The 16,568-nt window shown below is 38.0% G+C and overlaps 1 protein-coding gene across 6 annotated transcripts in view; it reads left to right on the top strand.

The window, feature by feature from the left end:
* LOC127448759 (disco-interacting protein 2 homolog B-A-like) overlaps positions 1-16,568 on the top strand; it is a 101,584-nt gene that overhangs the window by 49,441 nt on the left and 35,575 nt on the right. For 3 of the 6 annotated variants that reach the window (XM_051711601.1, XM_051711605.1, XM_051711603.1), the window contains exons 4-18: positions 783-908; positions 1,454-1,729; positions 3,376-3,516; positions 4,119-4,136; positions 5,313-5,432; positions 5,502-5,699; positions 6,807-6,898; positions 7,289-7,399; positions 8,183-8,306; positions 8,407-8,516; positions 12,533-12,635; positions 12,758-12,822; positions 15,245-15,338; positions 15,437-15,556; positions 15,656-15,770. In XM_051711601.1, coding sequence (XP_051567561.1) covers positions 783-908; positions 1,454-1,729; positions 3,376-3,516; positions 4,119-4,136; positions 5,313-5,432; positions 5,502-5,699; positions 6,807-6,898; positions 7,289-7,399; positions 8,183-8,306; positions 8,407-8,516; positions 12,533-12,635; positions 12,758-12,822; positions 15,245-15,338; positions 15,437-15,556; positions 15,656-15,770 — 1,813 coding nt within the window. The remainder of the gene's footprint in view (positions 1-782; positions 909-1,453; positions 1,730-3,375; positions 3,517-4,118; positions 4,137-5,312; positions 5,433-5,501; positions 5,700-6,806; positions 6,899-7,288; positions 7,400-8,182; positions 8,307-8,406; positions 8,517-12,532; positions 12,636-12,757; positions 12,823-15,244; positions 15,339-15,436; positions 15,557-15,655; positions 15,771-16,568) is intronic. The other 3 variants (XM_051711602.1, XM_051711606.1, XM_051711604.1) reach the window with 1 other exon arrangement.

The raw sequence follows: 16,568 nt of genomic DNA, 5'->3' as shown, positions 1-16,568 counted from the left end.
TATTTTTATTATTATGAATTTCTTGATTTTTAACATAAAGAGAACTTTTGTATGTAGGACCTTTTGTCCCTTATCTCAAGAATCAGTGGGTTAATCCATGTCTTCAGAAACAAAATGATAGGTTTGGGTAAGAAACAGATACATTTTTAAGTTATTTTTTTACTATAAATTCTCCTTGCTGCCCAGAAGGTGGTGATTTACATGAAGAATGTGAATCGCCAAAAACGAAAGAAGGCAAACTGTTAGGAGAGAAGAGTGCTTAGGAGGGCTGTTTGAAAGTGAAGATTTAAAAAGTATTTAAATATTGATTTGTTTCTCACCCACACCTGTCATATCGCTTCTGAAGACATGGATTTAACCACTAGGGTCGTATGGATTACTTTCTTACATTTTATATGCTTTTTGGACCTTCAAAGTCATGGCCAACATTCACTTGCATTGTTAGGACCTACAGAGCTGAGATATTCTTTCAAAAAATCTTTGTGTTCTGCTGAAGAAAGAAAGTCATACACATTTGGGATGGCATGAGGGTGAGTAACTTATGAGAGAATTTTCATTGTTGGGTGAACTATTCCTTTAATGAGATTCCAGTCAGTGTTGTACCCTAAAGCAAAGTGTTTAACCCCAGGATGTTCAAGGTTGACTGTCCCTGTCATGCTGGATAAAAACCATCTGATGAAGAATTTGTTAACACCTCAATGGGAATGCTATAGAATGGAATGCTTTGCTGTCGAAAACTACCTGTTACCAGCTTTTTGTCTCTCTCTGTCTTTCTGTCTCAGATATCCATACTGAGGCCGTTCAGGCAGCACTGGCAAAGCATAAAGAGGAAAAGATGGCGCTACCCATGCCAACCAAACGGCGCTCCACATATGTACAGTCACCAATTGACAATTGTACCCCGCCAGGTGAGCTTAAACACATATATACTGTGTTATATAAAGCTTTACACTCATATCTATATAGGTACAGACAGTTATCTGCAGTGCATGTAGTAATTTTGTAAGTGGAACATGTTTTAAATGTCCCTGCCGAAAAGTATTAGTTTATTACAGAGGTTCCTGCTAGTTCAGAGCTGGATATTTAGTCAGGATGTAGCCTTTTGCAATCAGCTCAAACTGAGTTGTAGGGTTCATATTTTGATCTTTTCATTTTTTTTTTCTCGCATACAATGTCAGTCAAGGTGACCTTTTACATGACCCTTTTGCAGCCTCTCTCTGACCCTTATAATTACAAGCAATTTTTTGCTAATCTACCTTCAAAACTCCTATGTAAATGAGTAACAACGCTAACTCATGAGTTGTAGGTTTGCTGTCGGGTCCCATATAGTTGCAGATACCCCCAAAATAAAAAAAAAGGTTTTATAAAAAGTGAAGAAATCACTGTTCAATAGTTCTTAACCTGTTTTTGTCTTGTATCTATTCTTTTTTCCTCTCTTTTTTCTCCCTGTCAGACTCTTCCTCTTCCTCAGATGATGAGGCAGTGTCCAGTGAAAGTGCAGGGCCTCAGCAGTCTTCCGACACCTGGATCAACAGCTCCCTGCATGGCTCCTCCACCTCCTCCTCTGCCTCCTCCACTCTCTCTCATGGGGAGTCTCGGCCCACACAGGCCCCTCAGCCTCAGCCTCAATCCCAGCAGGCCCCGCCTCCACCCGCACCATCTGCCCAGCCGCCCCACTCCCACTCCCAACCCTCCGCCCTGGCTGAGGCCTTCGCCCAGACACGCATAGGTGAGTGAGCCACTATTAACACACACACTTTTGTTTCATTATAAATAAACTTTGTTTTTTATTTTGTAAATTTGTTTTTAAGTTTTAATTTTAGCTGCTTAATCAGTTGTTGTCTTGCCATTGCTTAATTATTTCTGAAATTATTTGCCTTTTGTGCTTTCTGTTGTCAAATGCTTATTTTCTGTTCATTTATATCTTTTGTGACTGTCAGTGAGAAGAATAGGAAAAGGTAAAATCAACTGCTAACAAACTTTCACCTTGCCCTGTGTGTTTAAAAGATTTGTTGAAAGTTAGAAATTGTATCCACCTCCTCCACAGGCCCCGCCCTTCAACTCCTCCCCTCATCCTCTTGTCAACCATGTGTGTTTAAAGCCTAGGAATGATTGGCTCATGCAAAGTGCATACACAGGAGCTGATGTAAATTTTTGCATTTGAGATCTGGCTCAGGACTGATCATCCATTATACTTTAATACACATTGATCCCAATCTGTATGCATTAGGGAGTTTGCTTTTCCTGAACATGACTTATCCTGAATGTGTTTGAAATTTCAATAGATGTAGATACTAACTATAGATGATTAGCCTAGCAGGGTTTCCATAAATTGTCAGTTAATTTAAAGACAACATGAAATGGTACTTACACCCTTGTTTAGGTGCAACAAATTTTTAGTTAATTTTAGTGGTCGACCAAAGTGGATTTTTCCAATACGATAACTAAGGTGGTGGAAAAGGCAGATAACCGATTAATCAGCCAATTGTTTTGTTTTTTTAAATCGATCTATATAATAATAAAAAATATCTTATTATTTTCTTATTATGAAGGTGAAAGACATTGAGGCTGCAAAATGAATAAAATCCCAAAAGCAGTTTATTGTGCAACCAAAGTCCCCAAAATAACCAGAGAAATTAAGATGTGGTGCATAACGTGGGACTATTTACTTTAAACATGCCTGAAATACACAGTGGATTCTTATTTTGAAATTACAGGGATTTGGCTCTGTTTCAATGCTCTATATGTGAGTATTTACCAAATGAAGCTTTTTATAGATTTAGATTCACCAGATGAAAGGTTTTGTATGTACAGTATATATTTCGCCAGGTGTGGTTTATTGATAAGGAATAAAAATAAAAAAAAATAGGGGAAAAAATATAAATAAAATATCGGTAACTGTCGGCATATATTTGTTCCGATAATCGATAAAGCCAATAAATCAGTCTAACTTTAGTCAATTTACTGCAAATTTTTGGCAATGTTCACCTGATATTTTAACCCTGGGGTTTTCCGGTGAAGCACAATGTTTTTGTAAAGGCAACACATTTAACATAATGTGACTTATTTTGATTGAATCAGAATATTCAGCAAGACCTAATGTAAGGCGAGATTTCAATTTATCGATTATTTAATTTGATTCTGATTCACAATTTCTCGATTAGATTCCTATTTGGATACGATTTGTTACGATTCTTATTCATTCTGATATTTTTCAGTTATAATGTCCATTTTGCTGACATATATTAGGACATAGTCGTTAGTTTTGCAGTTCTGTTGGTGCAGCTAGTGGTGCAGAAATTACACACGCAATGCATCAGTAAAACTCTGAGTTGTGTTGATTACAAGTGAGTGATGTGTGTTATTCCGGGTCAGATCCTGGAGGAGGAGTCGGGCCCCCTGATGTGCCATCTCAAGCTCAGGCAAGAGGCTCTCGTGTGGATCTGCCTGCCAATGCCGTGGTGCGAGGGATGAGTCGAGGACAGAGTCGCTCCAGCATGATGGAGACCGCAGACGGTATTGATTGTGTGTGTGTGTATGTGTGCATATGAACATGAATAATACCACAAGTACATACAGAAAAAAAGACATGCAGATTTTCTGAGTAGAAGAGAGAGAGAGAGAGTATCACGGTCATGGAAAACCTGGAAATAACAGAAATTTAAAAGCGTGATTTCCAGGCCTGCAAAAGTCATGGAAATTAATACAATTTAAAAAAATCATGGTAATGTCTATAGTGAATATGTTTTTTTTCTAGTTATTCTCTCCTAGAATGTAGTTCATTAGCTTAGGATTTTAATACCATAACCCATTAATCACAAACAACTTCATATTGAAAATTATGGAAATTCATTGGACAAAAGGTGAACCTTGGAATATGTATTTATTATTTGAATAGTGTGGTACATAAGACATACATACTCTCAAAATGTATGTCAAACCTTGAGTGCCTCTTCATAACTTTATTTTCATGCCCCTCAGCCTTTTATTTTAACATCTCAATAACATTTCAATTTCAGTCTCTATGAATGCTATTTGATTGCCTCATTAATCGCATCTCGTTTCTTTTTTCTTTTCCACCTTTTATCCACTTGTGTCATGTTGCTTTTCTCTGTCAGTGAGAAGAGTAGGCAGAGGTAATGATTAGTCGTAGACATGTCCTGTAGTTAGACTTTAAACTCATGTTTGTGTTTGTACTGTATGTGTGTTACATAGAGAGAGTGTGAGTCAAGGTGAAACCCACTTCTTTTGAATAATAAAATGGTAGAAACTAGAAATAGTAATAAATAATAATTACAGTAAATCCCCTCCATCTCTACTTTCACATGGCTTTTGCTCAGTCATGATCCTTCACAACACATTGGGTTTTCCTCAAGACTGCATTACTGTATTTAAGGGAGGTTATGAGGTTATTTGGTTTAATTTGATCTATTAACCATTATATATTTGGGCATCTGTGGACCAGGACTGAAAAATAGAGATGTATATATACAGTTGCTCCAAAATCAATATCGACACTTAAACCAAACTCAACATTGTATTGAGTGTCATTACATTACATAACAAAATGAAAGATGGCACAAGCACACTTTTCAAGCAAAACATGTCACAAAAAGAAGTCAATTAGGTAGTAAATAATAAAGCAATTAGATATACTATTCACAATTCAGACAAAAAGTATTTGCACACATTCTGGATGTCAAACTTATTGGAACGGGCCCAAAGTTAACATGAAGAACGACACCTGTGGCTACTCTGAACTTAAAGGAATAGTGCACCCAAAAATGAAAATTCTCTCATTATTTAATCACCTCATGTCATCCCAGAACACAAATGAAGATTTTTAGAAGAATATTTCAGCTCTGAAGGTCCATAAAATGCAAGTGAATGGGTGCCAAAATTTTGAAGTGCCAAAATCCACATATAAAGTAATAAATCCAAAATAAAGTACTCCAGATGACTCTAGTGGTCAAATCAATGTCTTCTGAAGCAATATGATAGGTGTGGGTGAGAAACAGATCAATATATAAGTCTTTTTTACTTCATTTTCACTTTCTCCCTCTGTTTTTGGTAATTTGTGTATATCGCCCCCTACTGGACAGGGAGAAGAATTTATGAAAAAAAAAATTACTTAAATATTACATTTTAAAATATTACATTTTAAGAGTCCAAATATCTTTTAGTGCCATTGTATGCTCTAGTTGTCTAGTGATTTGTATCTACCCAAGGGAGTTGAGAGTGCGGGGGTTTGAGTGTGTGTGTGTTTGCTCGTCTGTCTCATCCCACCCTGCCTGACCCCGATCCTGGTGTAGGTGTTCCGGTGTCCAGTCGTGTGTCCACGAAGATCCAGCAGCTGCTTAACACACTGAAACGACCCAAACGGCCGCCACTCAGCGAGTTCTTCATGGATGACCAAGAGGAGATTGTGGAAGGTATGTAGATAAAGCTAAACAATTTGGATCAAATGTTTCTTAAATCAAATGTTCTTTCCTCCCTATCAGTTCCTCAGGTAGATCCTAACACCCCTCGGCCAGAAGGCCGGCAGATAATCCCAGTGAAGGGGGAGCCATTGGGTGTGGTCAGTAACTGGCCTCCTGCCCTTCAGGCAGCATTAGCTCGATGGGGCGCCACACAGGGCAAAAGTCCAGCCCTCACAGCTCTTGATATCACGGGGAAACCACTCTATACACTTACATACGGTAAGACTCAGCAAGATAAAAATACTTATTATGGGTTGGCATTCCCACCAGGATTTCTCTGCACTTTTTCTTGATTGTTGCAGCCCAAAAAGTTTTGCTCAAAAATTGTGATGCCATTTGCGTCATTTTTTGTGATGTTTTGCAGTGAAAAGTCACAATCATATAATACTTGTGTAGTTTGTGTCAATGACAGCATAAGTGCAATTACCTGTAAATAGTTTTGTTATGTAATAACTGAATACGTAGTTAGAAAGGAAAAATAATAAATTTACACAAAAATACCATACATTATAAGAGGTGAAACCCATTATATGGCTAATACGAGTTCAATGGAAGACCCTTAATTTTCTGCAGCAGACAATGCAAGTTAACTTTGGTATTGTTAAAATAGTTGGCACACAATAAAACTGTAAACTAAAAATACATGTATATTAATAATTAGACCTGTTGCGATTATTACATTGCCTGATAATGATAATTTGATCTAACTGTGATTATTTGAGATAACTGCAATATTATAATTATTGAGCAACTTTAAATTCTAATCACATTTAACTAATGTCAATATATACATGAACACCATATTTTTATTTTTTGGTGCAACGGTACATTATGTGAGCACTCCAAAAAAACTCTGACCATCATCGACCTGAACAGTGCATGAAGATTAAATTCTAGCTATCTGCGGTCCTGCGAAAGTTTAGACAAGGATTGTAATAGTTAGCACAATAGGATCCCCCTCAAGCATCTAGGCCCTTCAATATGGGACACTAGGTATCCCGTTGATGCCGTCGTTTCGGCCAAGATACAGGACGTCCTAGTTAATATGGGACATTTGGCAACCCCATGTGGGGATGATAGAATGGTGGCTGCACAGTTAGAGCTGTGTCGACTGCTTCAAGCTTTTCAAGCATTTGTTTTGCCACTGTCAAACATGGAGAAAATCTGATTACCTCTGATTCAAGGTTTATGAGGAAATATTGCAGAGCAGTTAAATTGCGATTGCAAAATCCTGGAGGAACTGGTTAATGGGTTGTCTCAGTAAGCTTGATGGACACGTTATGGATGGATGTTATTCAACGTGAGTGATTGGTGTGTGGTTGGCAGGGAAACTTTGGAGTCGTAGTGTGAAGCTGGCCTACACTCTCCTCAACAAATTGGGAACCAAAAATGAGCAGATCCTCAAACCAGGCGACAGGGTAAGAAAACAACCAAACCAAGATAAACACTGTGTCCTTACTAGATGCAACGCTATAAACCAACTCGAAAAATAAAACTCTTCCATGTAAACTTGAGATTTTGTCCTTACCAGCTGTGACAGGATACTTCAGGACATTTTGTTGGTAGCTTGGTATCATAACATAAATCTCATTGGTCTAACATTCCACATCTCATAACTGTATTGAATATTAAATATCTTCTCATTGGCTGATTGTGTCATTTGTCAAAGCGCTAACAGCAACAAAAATTTATCTTAGAAGCCCTTTAAGCATTTACATGCAAAAAAAAAAAAAATGGTGCAAGAAGCAATTTGAATAGCTAGTTTTTTTTCTTTAATTATTGCTTTTAATGTCTTGTTATGTACCCAGGTGGCGCTGGTGTATCCCAACAGTGACCCTGGTATGTTCTGGGTTGCGTTTTATGGCTGTTTGTTGGCTGAAGTCATTCCTGTGCCCATCGAGGTTCCACTATCACGAAAGGTAGCCACACATTTTCCCTTAAAGGGATAGTTCTCCCAAAAAATGTTTGTCTCTTATCATTTACTCACCCTCATGCCATCCAACATGTGTATGACTTTCTTTCTTCTACCGAACACAAATTAAGATTTTTAGAAGAATATCTCAGCTCTGTAGGTCCATACAATGCAAGTAAATGTTGGCCAGAAATTCCAATCTTCAAAAAACAAATAAAGGCAGCATAAAAGTAATGCATACGAATCTAGTGGTTAAATCCATATCTTCAGAAGTGATATGATAGGTGTGGGTGAGAAACCGATCAATATTTAAGTCCTTTTTCCTTATAAATCAACACTTTCACTTCCACATTCTTCTTTTTGCATTCTTCATGCATCGCCACCTACTTGTCGGGCTAACCAAAGGTGGAGATTTCTTGCAAAAAAAAGGACTTTAATCTTGATCTGTTTCTCACCCACACTTATCATATCATTTCTGAAGACATGGATTACTTTTATATTGCCTTTATGTGCTTTTTGATGATTGAAAGTTCTGGCCACCATTTACTTTCATCAAATGGACCTACAGAGCTGAGATATTCTTCTAAAAATCTTTGTGTTCTGTAGAAGAAAGAAAGTCATACACATCTGGGATGGTATGAGGGTGAGTAAATGATGAGAGAATTTTCATTTTTGGGAGAACTATCCCTTTAATTCCCTCTACCTACCTTCCAGTATCAAATTCAAAGGTAAATGGAGTGCTAACAATTTCTATTGTGGTTGAATTGTGTGTTTTTCTTTGTGTTTAAAGGATGCTGGAAGCAGTCAGGTTGGATTTTTGTTGGGTAGCTGTGGGGTGGGTCTGGCTTTGACAAGTGAGATCTGTTTGAAGGGTTTACCCAAAATACCCACCGGAGAAATATTGCAGTTTAAAGGTTAGAGACACATTAATAATCCGTTACCTTTTAAAAGCATGCAACCATTCAATGATCATGTTGATTTTATGATGGATCTAATACTAGTTGTTTCTGACAGGCTGGCCCAGGTTAAAGTGGGTGGTGACGGACTCCAAATACCTCACCAAGCCTTCGAAAGACTGGCAGCCACATATTCCAACAGCCAACACGGACACTGCTTATATAGAGGCAAGATTATGTGTATGATTCATGTTATAGGTCCGTGTATAATCTGTGTATCATTCGTTCATTTCATATTCAGTTAGGAATTCAAAATCTGAAAAAACAAAAAACGACTTATTTAATTGTTCGTTTACAAAACCAATATTAAAAAACAAATAATGACTTGTTTTTCATAATTTTGATTTAATGCTCAAGAAAAAAATAGCCATGGGACACTGTGTGTTTTGATTATGTGATTTCACTAATATATGGCTTGAATATTTGATTCACACATATGGGTGGACCTGAAACGCCCCTTTCTTCTGATTGGTCGATCTGCACCGTCGTCTTCCTCAACGCTGTGAGACAAAATAAAAGTTCTCTGCTGTTTAATTGTTCAGATAAATTTGTCTCAGTTAATATTAAATTCTTTACCAATTATTCTCCAAAACTCACCACGTTTATTACAGCTGAGCTATCTCTCTCATCAGTAGCCAGATTTATCAGACAGCCCTACACATAAACCTGCTGTCTTTGATGTTGCTCTGGTTTTAAAAGGCATTGTTTTAAATGAGATGACGAAAATAACCATACATTCATAAGACTATTGAAGCATATGCCTACATTGTGAAGACATACACTACCGGTCAAAAGTTTTTGAAACTGATGACTTGGACCAAATAATAAAGAAAAGCAGCCAATAAGTGCCCAACATAGATGGGAACTCCTTCAATACTGTTTAAAAAGCATCCCAGGGTGATACCTCAAGAAGTTGGTTGAGAAAATGTCAAGAGTACATTTCTGCAAATTCTAGGCAAAAGGTGACTGCTTTGAAGATGCTAAAATATAACACAGTTTTGATTTATTTTGGATTTTGTTTAGTCACAACATAATTCTCATAGTTCCATTTATGTTATTCCATAGTTTTGATGACTTTACTATTATTCTAAAATGTGAAAAAAAAAAAAATTATGGTAAAGAACGAGTAAGTGTTTCAAAACTTTGACCGGTAGTGTAGGCTTATGTTTAACTGCGGGGTAAAGTTAGTTTAAGGTTCGATATTCTATGGTGCGTAAGGGACTGTTTGAAAACTCCACCCATAACTAAAATGTCACTGGCATCAGAGCAGTCATTTATTTGACTGTTGACTTGCATGTTCTATCAAAAAAAAAACATTGTTGGGGCCTGGGTTGCTCAGCGAGTAAAGACGCTGACTACCACCCCTGGAGTTGGGAGTTTGAATCCAGGGCATGCTGAGTGACTCCAGCCAAGTCTCTTAAGCAACCAAACTGGCCCGGTTGCTATGGAGGGTAGAGTCACATGGGGTAACCTCCTCGTGGTCGCTATAATGTGGTTCTCGCTCTTGGTAGTGCGCGTGGTGAGCTGTGCGTGGATGCCATAGAGAATAGCCTGAAGCCTTTCATCTGGAAAGAAATGAGCAAAATTGAGAAAACACTTTATTTTTAATTTTTTATTTCATAAAAGAAATAGAAAACAGGAATTCAGCTCAATTTCTCATGTTTTCATTCAATCGCTTAAAATAAGTGTACAATCTTTTTATTTGATTTGCAAAAGTAGATGACGTGATGCCCATTTCTACTGATTGGTAAAACCTGCAATGTCATCGGTCCTTCCTGATTCCTTTTCTTCAGAATAAAAGCCTTTTCACACAGGACATGGCGAGCACTAAATTACTGCAAGTTTATCGTGAAGCCTACATTGAGGACAGATTTTTTTTTTTTTACAGTCAATACGGTGCTCGCGTTGCAGTATCAGGCGTGCACGTTGCCATGGCTACTGTCAGAAAGGATTTTATTTTGCCCGACATGTCTATCTGTATACCTTTTTTAAAGTGAAATATTGATGGGGGAGTAAATTTGTGTCCATATACAGTAGGCTATGTGTCAAACAGAACAGAATGAACCTTACATTTTTAATTGCTACAGATAGTTTTCATTTTATTTTTAGGATACAACAACTAACCAACCATGAACTGATTTAATAAAATTACACCCATATCTGTTATGCAGTTGTCTCTCTTTAACATCTGGACTATGTGATCTGCATATGCGTTCAACCATTACGCAATAAAATATTATTTATGGACAGCGAATGTGTTTAAAACTTAATGGGAATTAAGTCAAATAATTGTTGTACATGATTAAGGCTTTTCTAGCCACAATTTGATTATGGTTTTTAATATTATTACCCCATTATAATAGCCGACCTTATTTTATTTTATTTTTTTATTTATATCCCCTTTTCTCCCAATTTGGAATGCCCAATTACCACTACTTAGTAGGTCCTCGTGGTGGTGCGGTTACTCACCTCAATCCGGGTGACGGAGGACAAGTCTCTGTTGCCTCCGCTTCTGAGACCATCAATCCGTGCATCTTATCACGTGGCTTGTTGTGCATGACATTGCGGAGACTCTGCATGTGGAGGCTCATGCTACTGATTGAGAGCAAGAACCACTAATCGTGATCGTGAGGAGGTTACCCCATGTGACTCTACCCTCCCTAGCAACCGGGCCAATTTGGTTGCTTAGGAGACCTGGTTGGAGTCACTCAGCACACCCTGGATTCGAACTCGTTACACCAGGGGTGGTAGAATAGCTGACCTTATTAATATTAGGACTATTCTCCATGGGATTCTCTATTTTCTAAGTGCCTTAGATTTTTGGCTTGATGTAGCTTACCAGCAACGCGATTCTCTAAGACCAGTCTGGGTGAACGGGCAACACATTTAATACACTTATGGTGTTTTACATTTACCTTTTTGATACAAAAAAGGATTAATTAAACAGATGATTAATTACTCAGATGATCAATAAATTAATTATGCTAGGGATTCATGCTTTGAGTATAAGGGCCGTTTTCAGGTTCAAATAGGTAGGCCTAATGTATTTTTTTTATTTTTTATTTATTTTTTATAAACCAAGCAAAATGCAACTGCGTGCAGTAAATCAGGAACAGGGCGCATTTGGTTGCATTTTATTTCATGAATTCAATGGAATAGTGAATGGGCCTCGGATATGCGGTAAGTAAAGATCTGCGTGTGACTCGCACCCCGACAATGAACTTGAATAAGCAAAAGGTGTAACTACGAATGAAAAACAAAAATCGAAAGAGAGAATAAAATAAATAATACAGTACACGAACAATGTCCTCAATAAATCACTTTTGTGTCCTTTATACTCCTCAAAGCCATGACAATGTCTTGTTAGGCATATTCTCATCCAATGAACATTTATATTTCCCCTTATGTTTCCTGTGCAATTATTGGCTTGATTCAATTATCATTAATAATAATAATAACAACAACAACAATAATGAGCAGATAACAAAATCTATTTAGTTACGGTTAGGTCTGTGCACAGCATTCAAATTCATAATTTTCCTTTTAAAAATAAAAAAGCACTGCCACCCCATCCTGCGGTGACAAGCGAGTTGATGTGTTCAATGGTTGTCGTATCCAGGTGTTCATTGCTTGATGAGATTGCAATAAACATGCAGCAATCAGATGTTTTTCGGAGAAATATTAATGTTCTTCATTAAAATGATTCGAATCTATCTGCAAAAACAATTGGCAAACTTTAACTTGGTGAAATCTTATTTTCTATGAACGGGGATGAGGAAGAACAGATGATGGTGCGCGTTGACCAATCAGTGGAAACGAGTGTCAGGCCTGCCCACATGTGCAAAACATATACTGTAAATTGCTCTTTGGAACATTCTCAAATCATGTTGTCTTGACAAGGATCATCAGGTTTTGCACAAACTTGCGGAGTCCACGCCAGCTCGAATGCACGTTGTCATTAAAGCAAAAGGGGGACATTACAAATATTAAGAAATTCTGAAATTCATGTACATTTCTCAATGAAACCCAATCCTAACCCTTTTTAACTTTTCAAATTGTTTTTGATGATAATATGATTTGTAATCAAAAACTTTTTCTCCACTGTTATGAGACTTTTGGACCCCAATGAATGTGTGTGCAGTTTGAATGTATGCAAATCTCCCCACTCTTTTTCTTCCATACAGTATAAGGCCAGTAAAGAAGGCACAGTGATGGGTGTTGCAGTGTCAAAGGTTGCATTGTTAACACATTGCCAGGCACTCACTCAGGCCTGTAACTACTGTGAGGGTGAGTGATGCTGTTGCTATGGAAACACCATTCTTTAACTGCAGCTACACTAAACCAAATAACTAGTCATACATCTTTACACCCTACACATTTAGAATTTAACTACCCTCCTCTGCACACAGGTGAGACACTGGTGAATGTTTTGGACTTTAAGAAGGACATGGGTTTGTGGCATGGAGTTCTCACGGTGAGTGACAATACGTGTGTGTGTGTGTGTGTGTGTCATCAATCTTGTTACCAGGGACTAAAAACGGTTCAAGGAATGAAAACGAAAACCGGAAACGAACAACATTTTTAGCAGAACGTAACTGAAAACCTTTTTTTGCCTAATTGGCTGTTGTGGATGAAGTATTCTGACCTTTTTAACAATTAATACTACATACACATGCACTGTTAATCCAGAAACAAGGAAAACATTATTAGAGGTAAAAAGTGTATTTCTCGGTTGTTTCCAAGTCTTCACTGAATTATTTTTAGATATGATGCATTCATACAGATTTGATGCTAATGGCTTTTGACTCAGAAGCAGATCTGTAAATAAAATAATACTTAAATGTTAATTAACTGCTTGTTATGATTTCTATGCCGATAAATCCACCTCAAAGGAAAAAAATTAATTGCTTATTTTCACTTACTTTGGTGAGGCAAGTGGCTTATTTTGGGCTTGTTTTTCCAGACCATGTTGCTTATTTCTCTTTCGAGATCTGGCAACACTGCAATTGGTATTCCATAGCGAAGAGTATTGTCGTTTTAAAAAGAACGTTATTAATCGTTCTTTTATTTTGTTCTAACCAGTTACCATTTGGAAAGGAGGCTGCAGAACTTCTGAACGAGAACGAAAAAATACAGTTTTTGCTCAGAACGAACCGAAATGAAAAACATTTCGTTTTTAGTCCCTGACTGTTACTACAGATTCTTTCAGAAACAAAATATGTTGATGTGCTGACTGCAACATGATAACTGTGTGAAGCTTGTGAAGCGATAACAGACAAATAGAATTGATAATATAAATAAAAAGAACAAAATAAGATATTTTATTTTGCATAAAGCAAAAAGATTGCAAAGCCTTAAGATTGCTAAAAAATGTATCTTATTTGTTAGGACATAAAGATATTTTTAGTTTTTTGAGATTATTCACATTTAAGAACATTTCCCCAATTTTACATTTCTGTAATACAGTAATTTTATCTATTTATTTATTTATTCAATACAATCAGAATAGATATTTTATTTTTATTTTTATCCCCTTTTCTCCCAATTTGGAATGCCCAATTCCCACTACTTAGTAGGTCCTGGTGGTGGTGCAGTTACTCACCTCAATCCGGGTAGCAGAGGACAAGTATCAGTTGCCTCTGCTTCTGAGACCGCCAATCCACGCATCTTATCACGTGGGTCATTGTGCATGACACAGCGGAGACTCCCAGCATGTGGAGGCTCATGCTACTCTCCGCGATCCACGCACAAATTACCACACGCCCCATTGAGAGCGAGAACCACTAATCGTGACCACAAGGAGGTTAACCCATGTTACTCTTCCCTTCCTAGCAACCGAGCCAATTTTGTTGCTTTGGAGACCTGAATGGAGTCACTCAACACACCCTGGATTCGAACTCGCGACTCCAGGGATGGTAGTCAGCGTCAATACTCTCTGAGCTACCCAGCCCCCTCCCCCAAGGATGGGGGGGGGGGCGTTAGGTTACAGATGGGGGGCGTTTATCAGTTATAATAATCAAATCTATAGTCAAGTTCCTCTTTGTATTAAAACGTTTATCTAGACTTGAGTATTTCAGTTGGTTCTCAATTATACAGGTTGGTAAACATTTGTGCCGCAATTCATCTGATTTTGAAGTCTAGCGATGCATCTGAAGTATCTGGTTTAGCAGCGTCAAATACACACGCAGAGGCACAACCTACGCGAATTAATTAATAAATTAAACTTTCAAAAAAGCAAATGTAAAATATATTAACAATATCACTTTTTTTATTAGTTTCTGTCTTCGCATTTTCATTTTATAGGCTCCAGATATAGCCCTCCATCTGCTTGAATTCAAGAAATGCAAGGTTTGGTCTCACATTCATGATGTGTAAGACTGCTGAATTTATTAGCAAAACTTTAAAATGATGCAATGCAGCGAAGTTGCATCGGGCAGATTAAGCAAATAACACAAATACTGAGTTTTGTGTTTTATGTTTTTTTGTTTGGTACAAAAAAAGTCTCTACTTTCAAATTGTCACATAATTTGGGGGTGGGGGGAGGCTGGGGTAAGGGAATGAAGTAGGGGGGCGTTCATCAAGAAAAGGTTGAGAACCACTGCAGTAGATCAAAGGACTTTAATGGTATATGCTTGCAGTTGTACTTTACAAATTTATTTAATAATAATAATCTATAATTTTCCCCATTACAGTCATTCGATTTTCTGTGTCACAGCAAAGTGAATTAGATTTAATTTTTTGTGCAAAACAATTGGCTATTTAGAATTGTGAGGGGGAAATGTGCTTAATTGTCATGAAAATATTACAATGCAAAAATCTTAATTGTCCTAAAAATAGGCTTCATTTTCTTTATGCAAAATGTAATTTCTTGTTTTTTGTGCTTTTGTGTGTTTTAGAGTGTGATGAACAGAATCCACACTATCAGTGTTCCGTATGCAGTAATGAAGGCCTGTCCACTCTCCTGGGTTCAACGAGTTCACATACACAAAGGTAAAGCACATACATATACCCGCACACACACAACAAAAAAGCATATCTCTGTCCACTACAAAGTAGCTTTGGTTTGACAAACGTCTATGCTTCTACAGCGCGGGTGGCATTGGTGAAGTGCCGTGACCTGCACTGGGCGATGATGGCTAACAGAGATCAGAGAGAAACCAGTCTGGCCTCCTTGCGCATGCTAATTGTTGCTGATGGAGCCAATCCTTGTGAGTTATATTAATGGCGTTCATTTCAAATCATCGTGCTGATCATGTTCAGCAATTTTGCTCTTTTGCTCGGTCTTTATCTTTTTCTCTTTCTGGCAGGGTCGGTGTCATCATGTGATGCATTTTTGAATGTATTCCAGGCTCATGGCCTGAAGCCAGAGGTCATCTGCCCATGTGCTACATCACCTGAGGCCATGACAGTTGCCATACGCAGGTACTGTTTATCATTTTGTAAAACATTTTTAACCCACCTGTTGTCCTAAAAACTCACCCACCAGTGATCCTGTAGTCACATTTGATTGGAAATCATAAAAAGAAAAAATCTGGTCCCAAAGTGTATCCAATATGGCAGCTCGTTATGTCTGTTGATTTTTGTCACTATGTTCATTCTAACTGACTTAGCACTTTGTGCATTTTATGTTTCATTTTTTTAAACGGCAAATTTATTACGTTTGGTAGACACCAATGTTTATTTTTATGATTTTGAATTAAATTTCAACACCGCATCCACTACGTTATCGAACTCAAGCCTTCCAACTTGAGCTTATTCGTGGCCTGACGGAGATGCTGCAATCACTATAATATCAACGCTTCCAAACTTGGGCATGTTTGTTTACCAAACTTTGATGATACAGTCATTGTGACTTCGAGCTCAAATCTAGGAATCGGATTTGTTTTGTGGACCAAGTCTTGCCATTGTTTTTGGCTGCGGCTTCAAACCAGGGTCGAGTGTGTGCGTGGTTGCTGCCGGTGTTGTGGCTTTTCGGTGGATCGCGTAGGAGCCTTCTGCGGATTGTGCTGTTTCCGGCTGCTCGGGCCCAACTCGGCTGGTTGTTTCGCTGGGCCGGGCGTGTGTGGTAGACTCCGGTCATGTTCCTTGGAGTATTTGCACGTGCTCCTTGGGCCAGCAGTTCCAGTTTAACGGTCTCGCCGGGTCTCCCTTCTTGTGGACCTGCGGAGTCCCCCTTCTTGTGACCTACGGTTTCACTTGATTCCTGTGGCTGTGGATCTT

Source organism: Myxocyprinus asiaticus, chromosome 12 (genome assembly GCF_019703515.2).
Source record: "Myxocyprinus asiaticus isolate MX2 ecotype Aquarium Trade chromosome 12, UBuf_Myxa_2, whole genome shotgun sequence".
Taxonomy (NCBI): Eukaryota; Metazoa; Chordata; class Actinopteri; order Cypriniformes; family Catostomidae; genus Myxocyprinus; species Myxocyprinus asiaticus.
The sequence above is the reverse complement of the archived record's forward strand: the minus strand, read 5'-3'. Positions and strand labels throughout refer to the sequence as shown.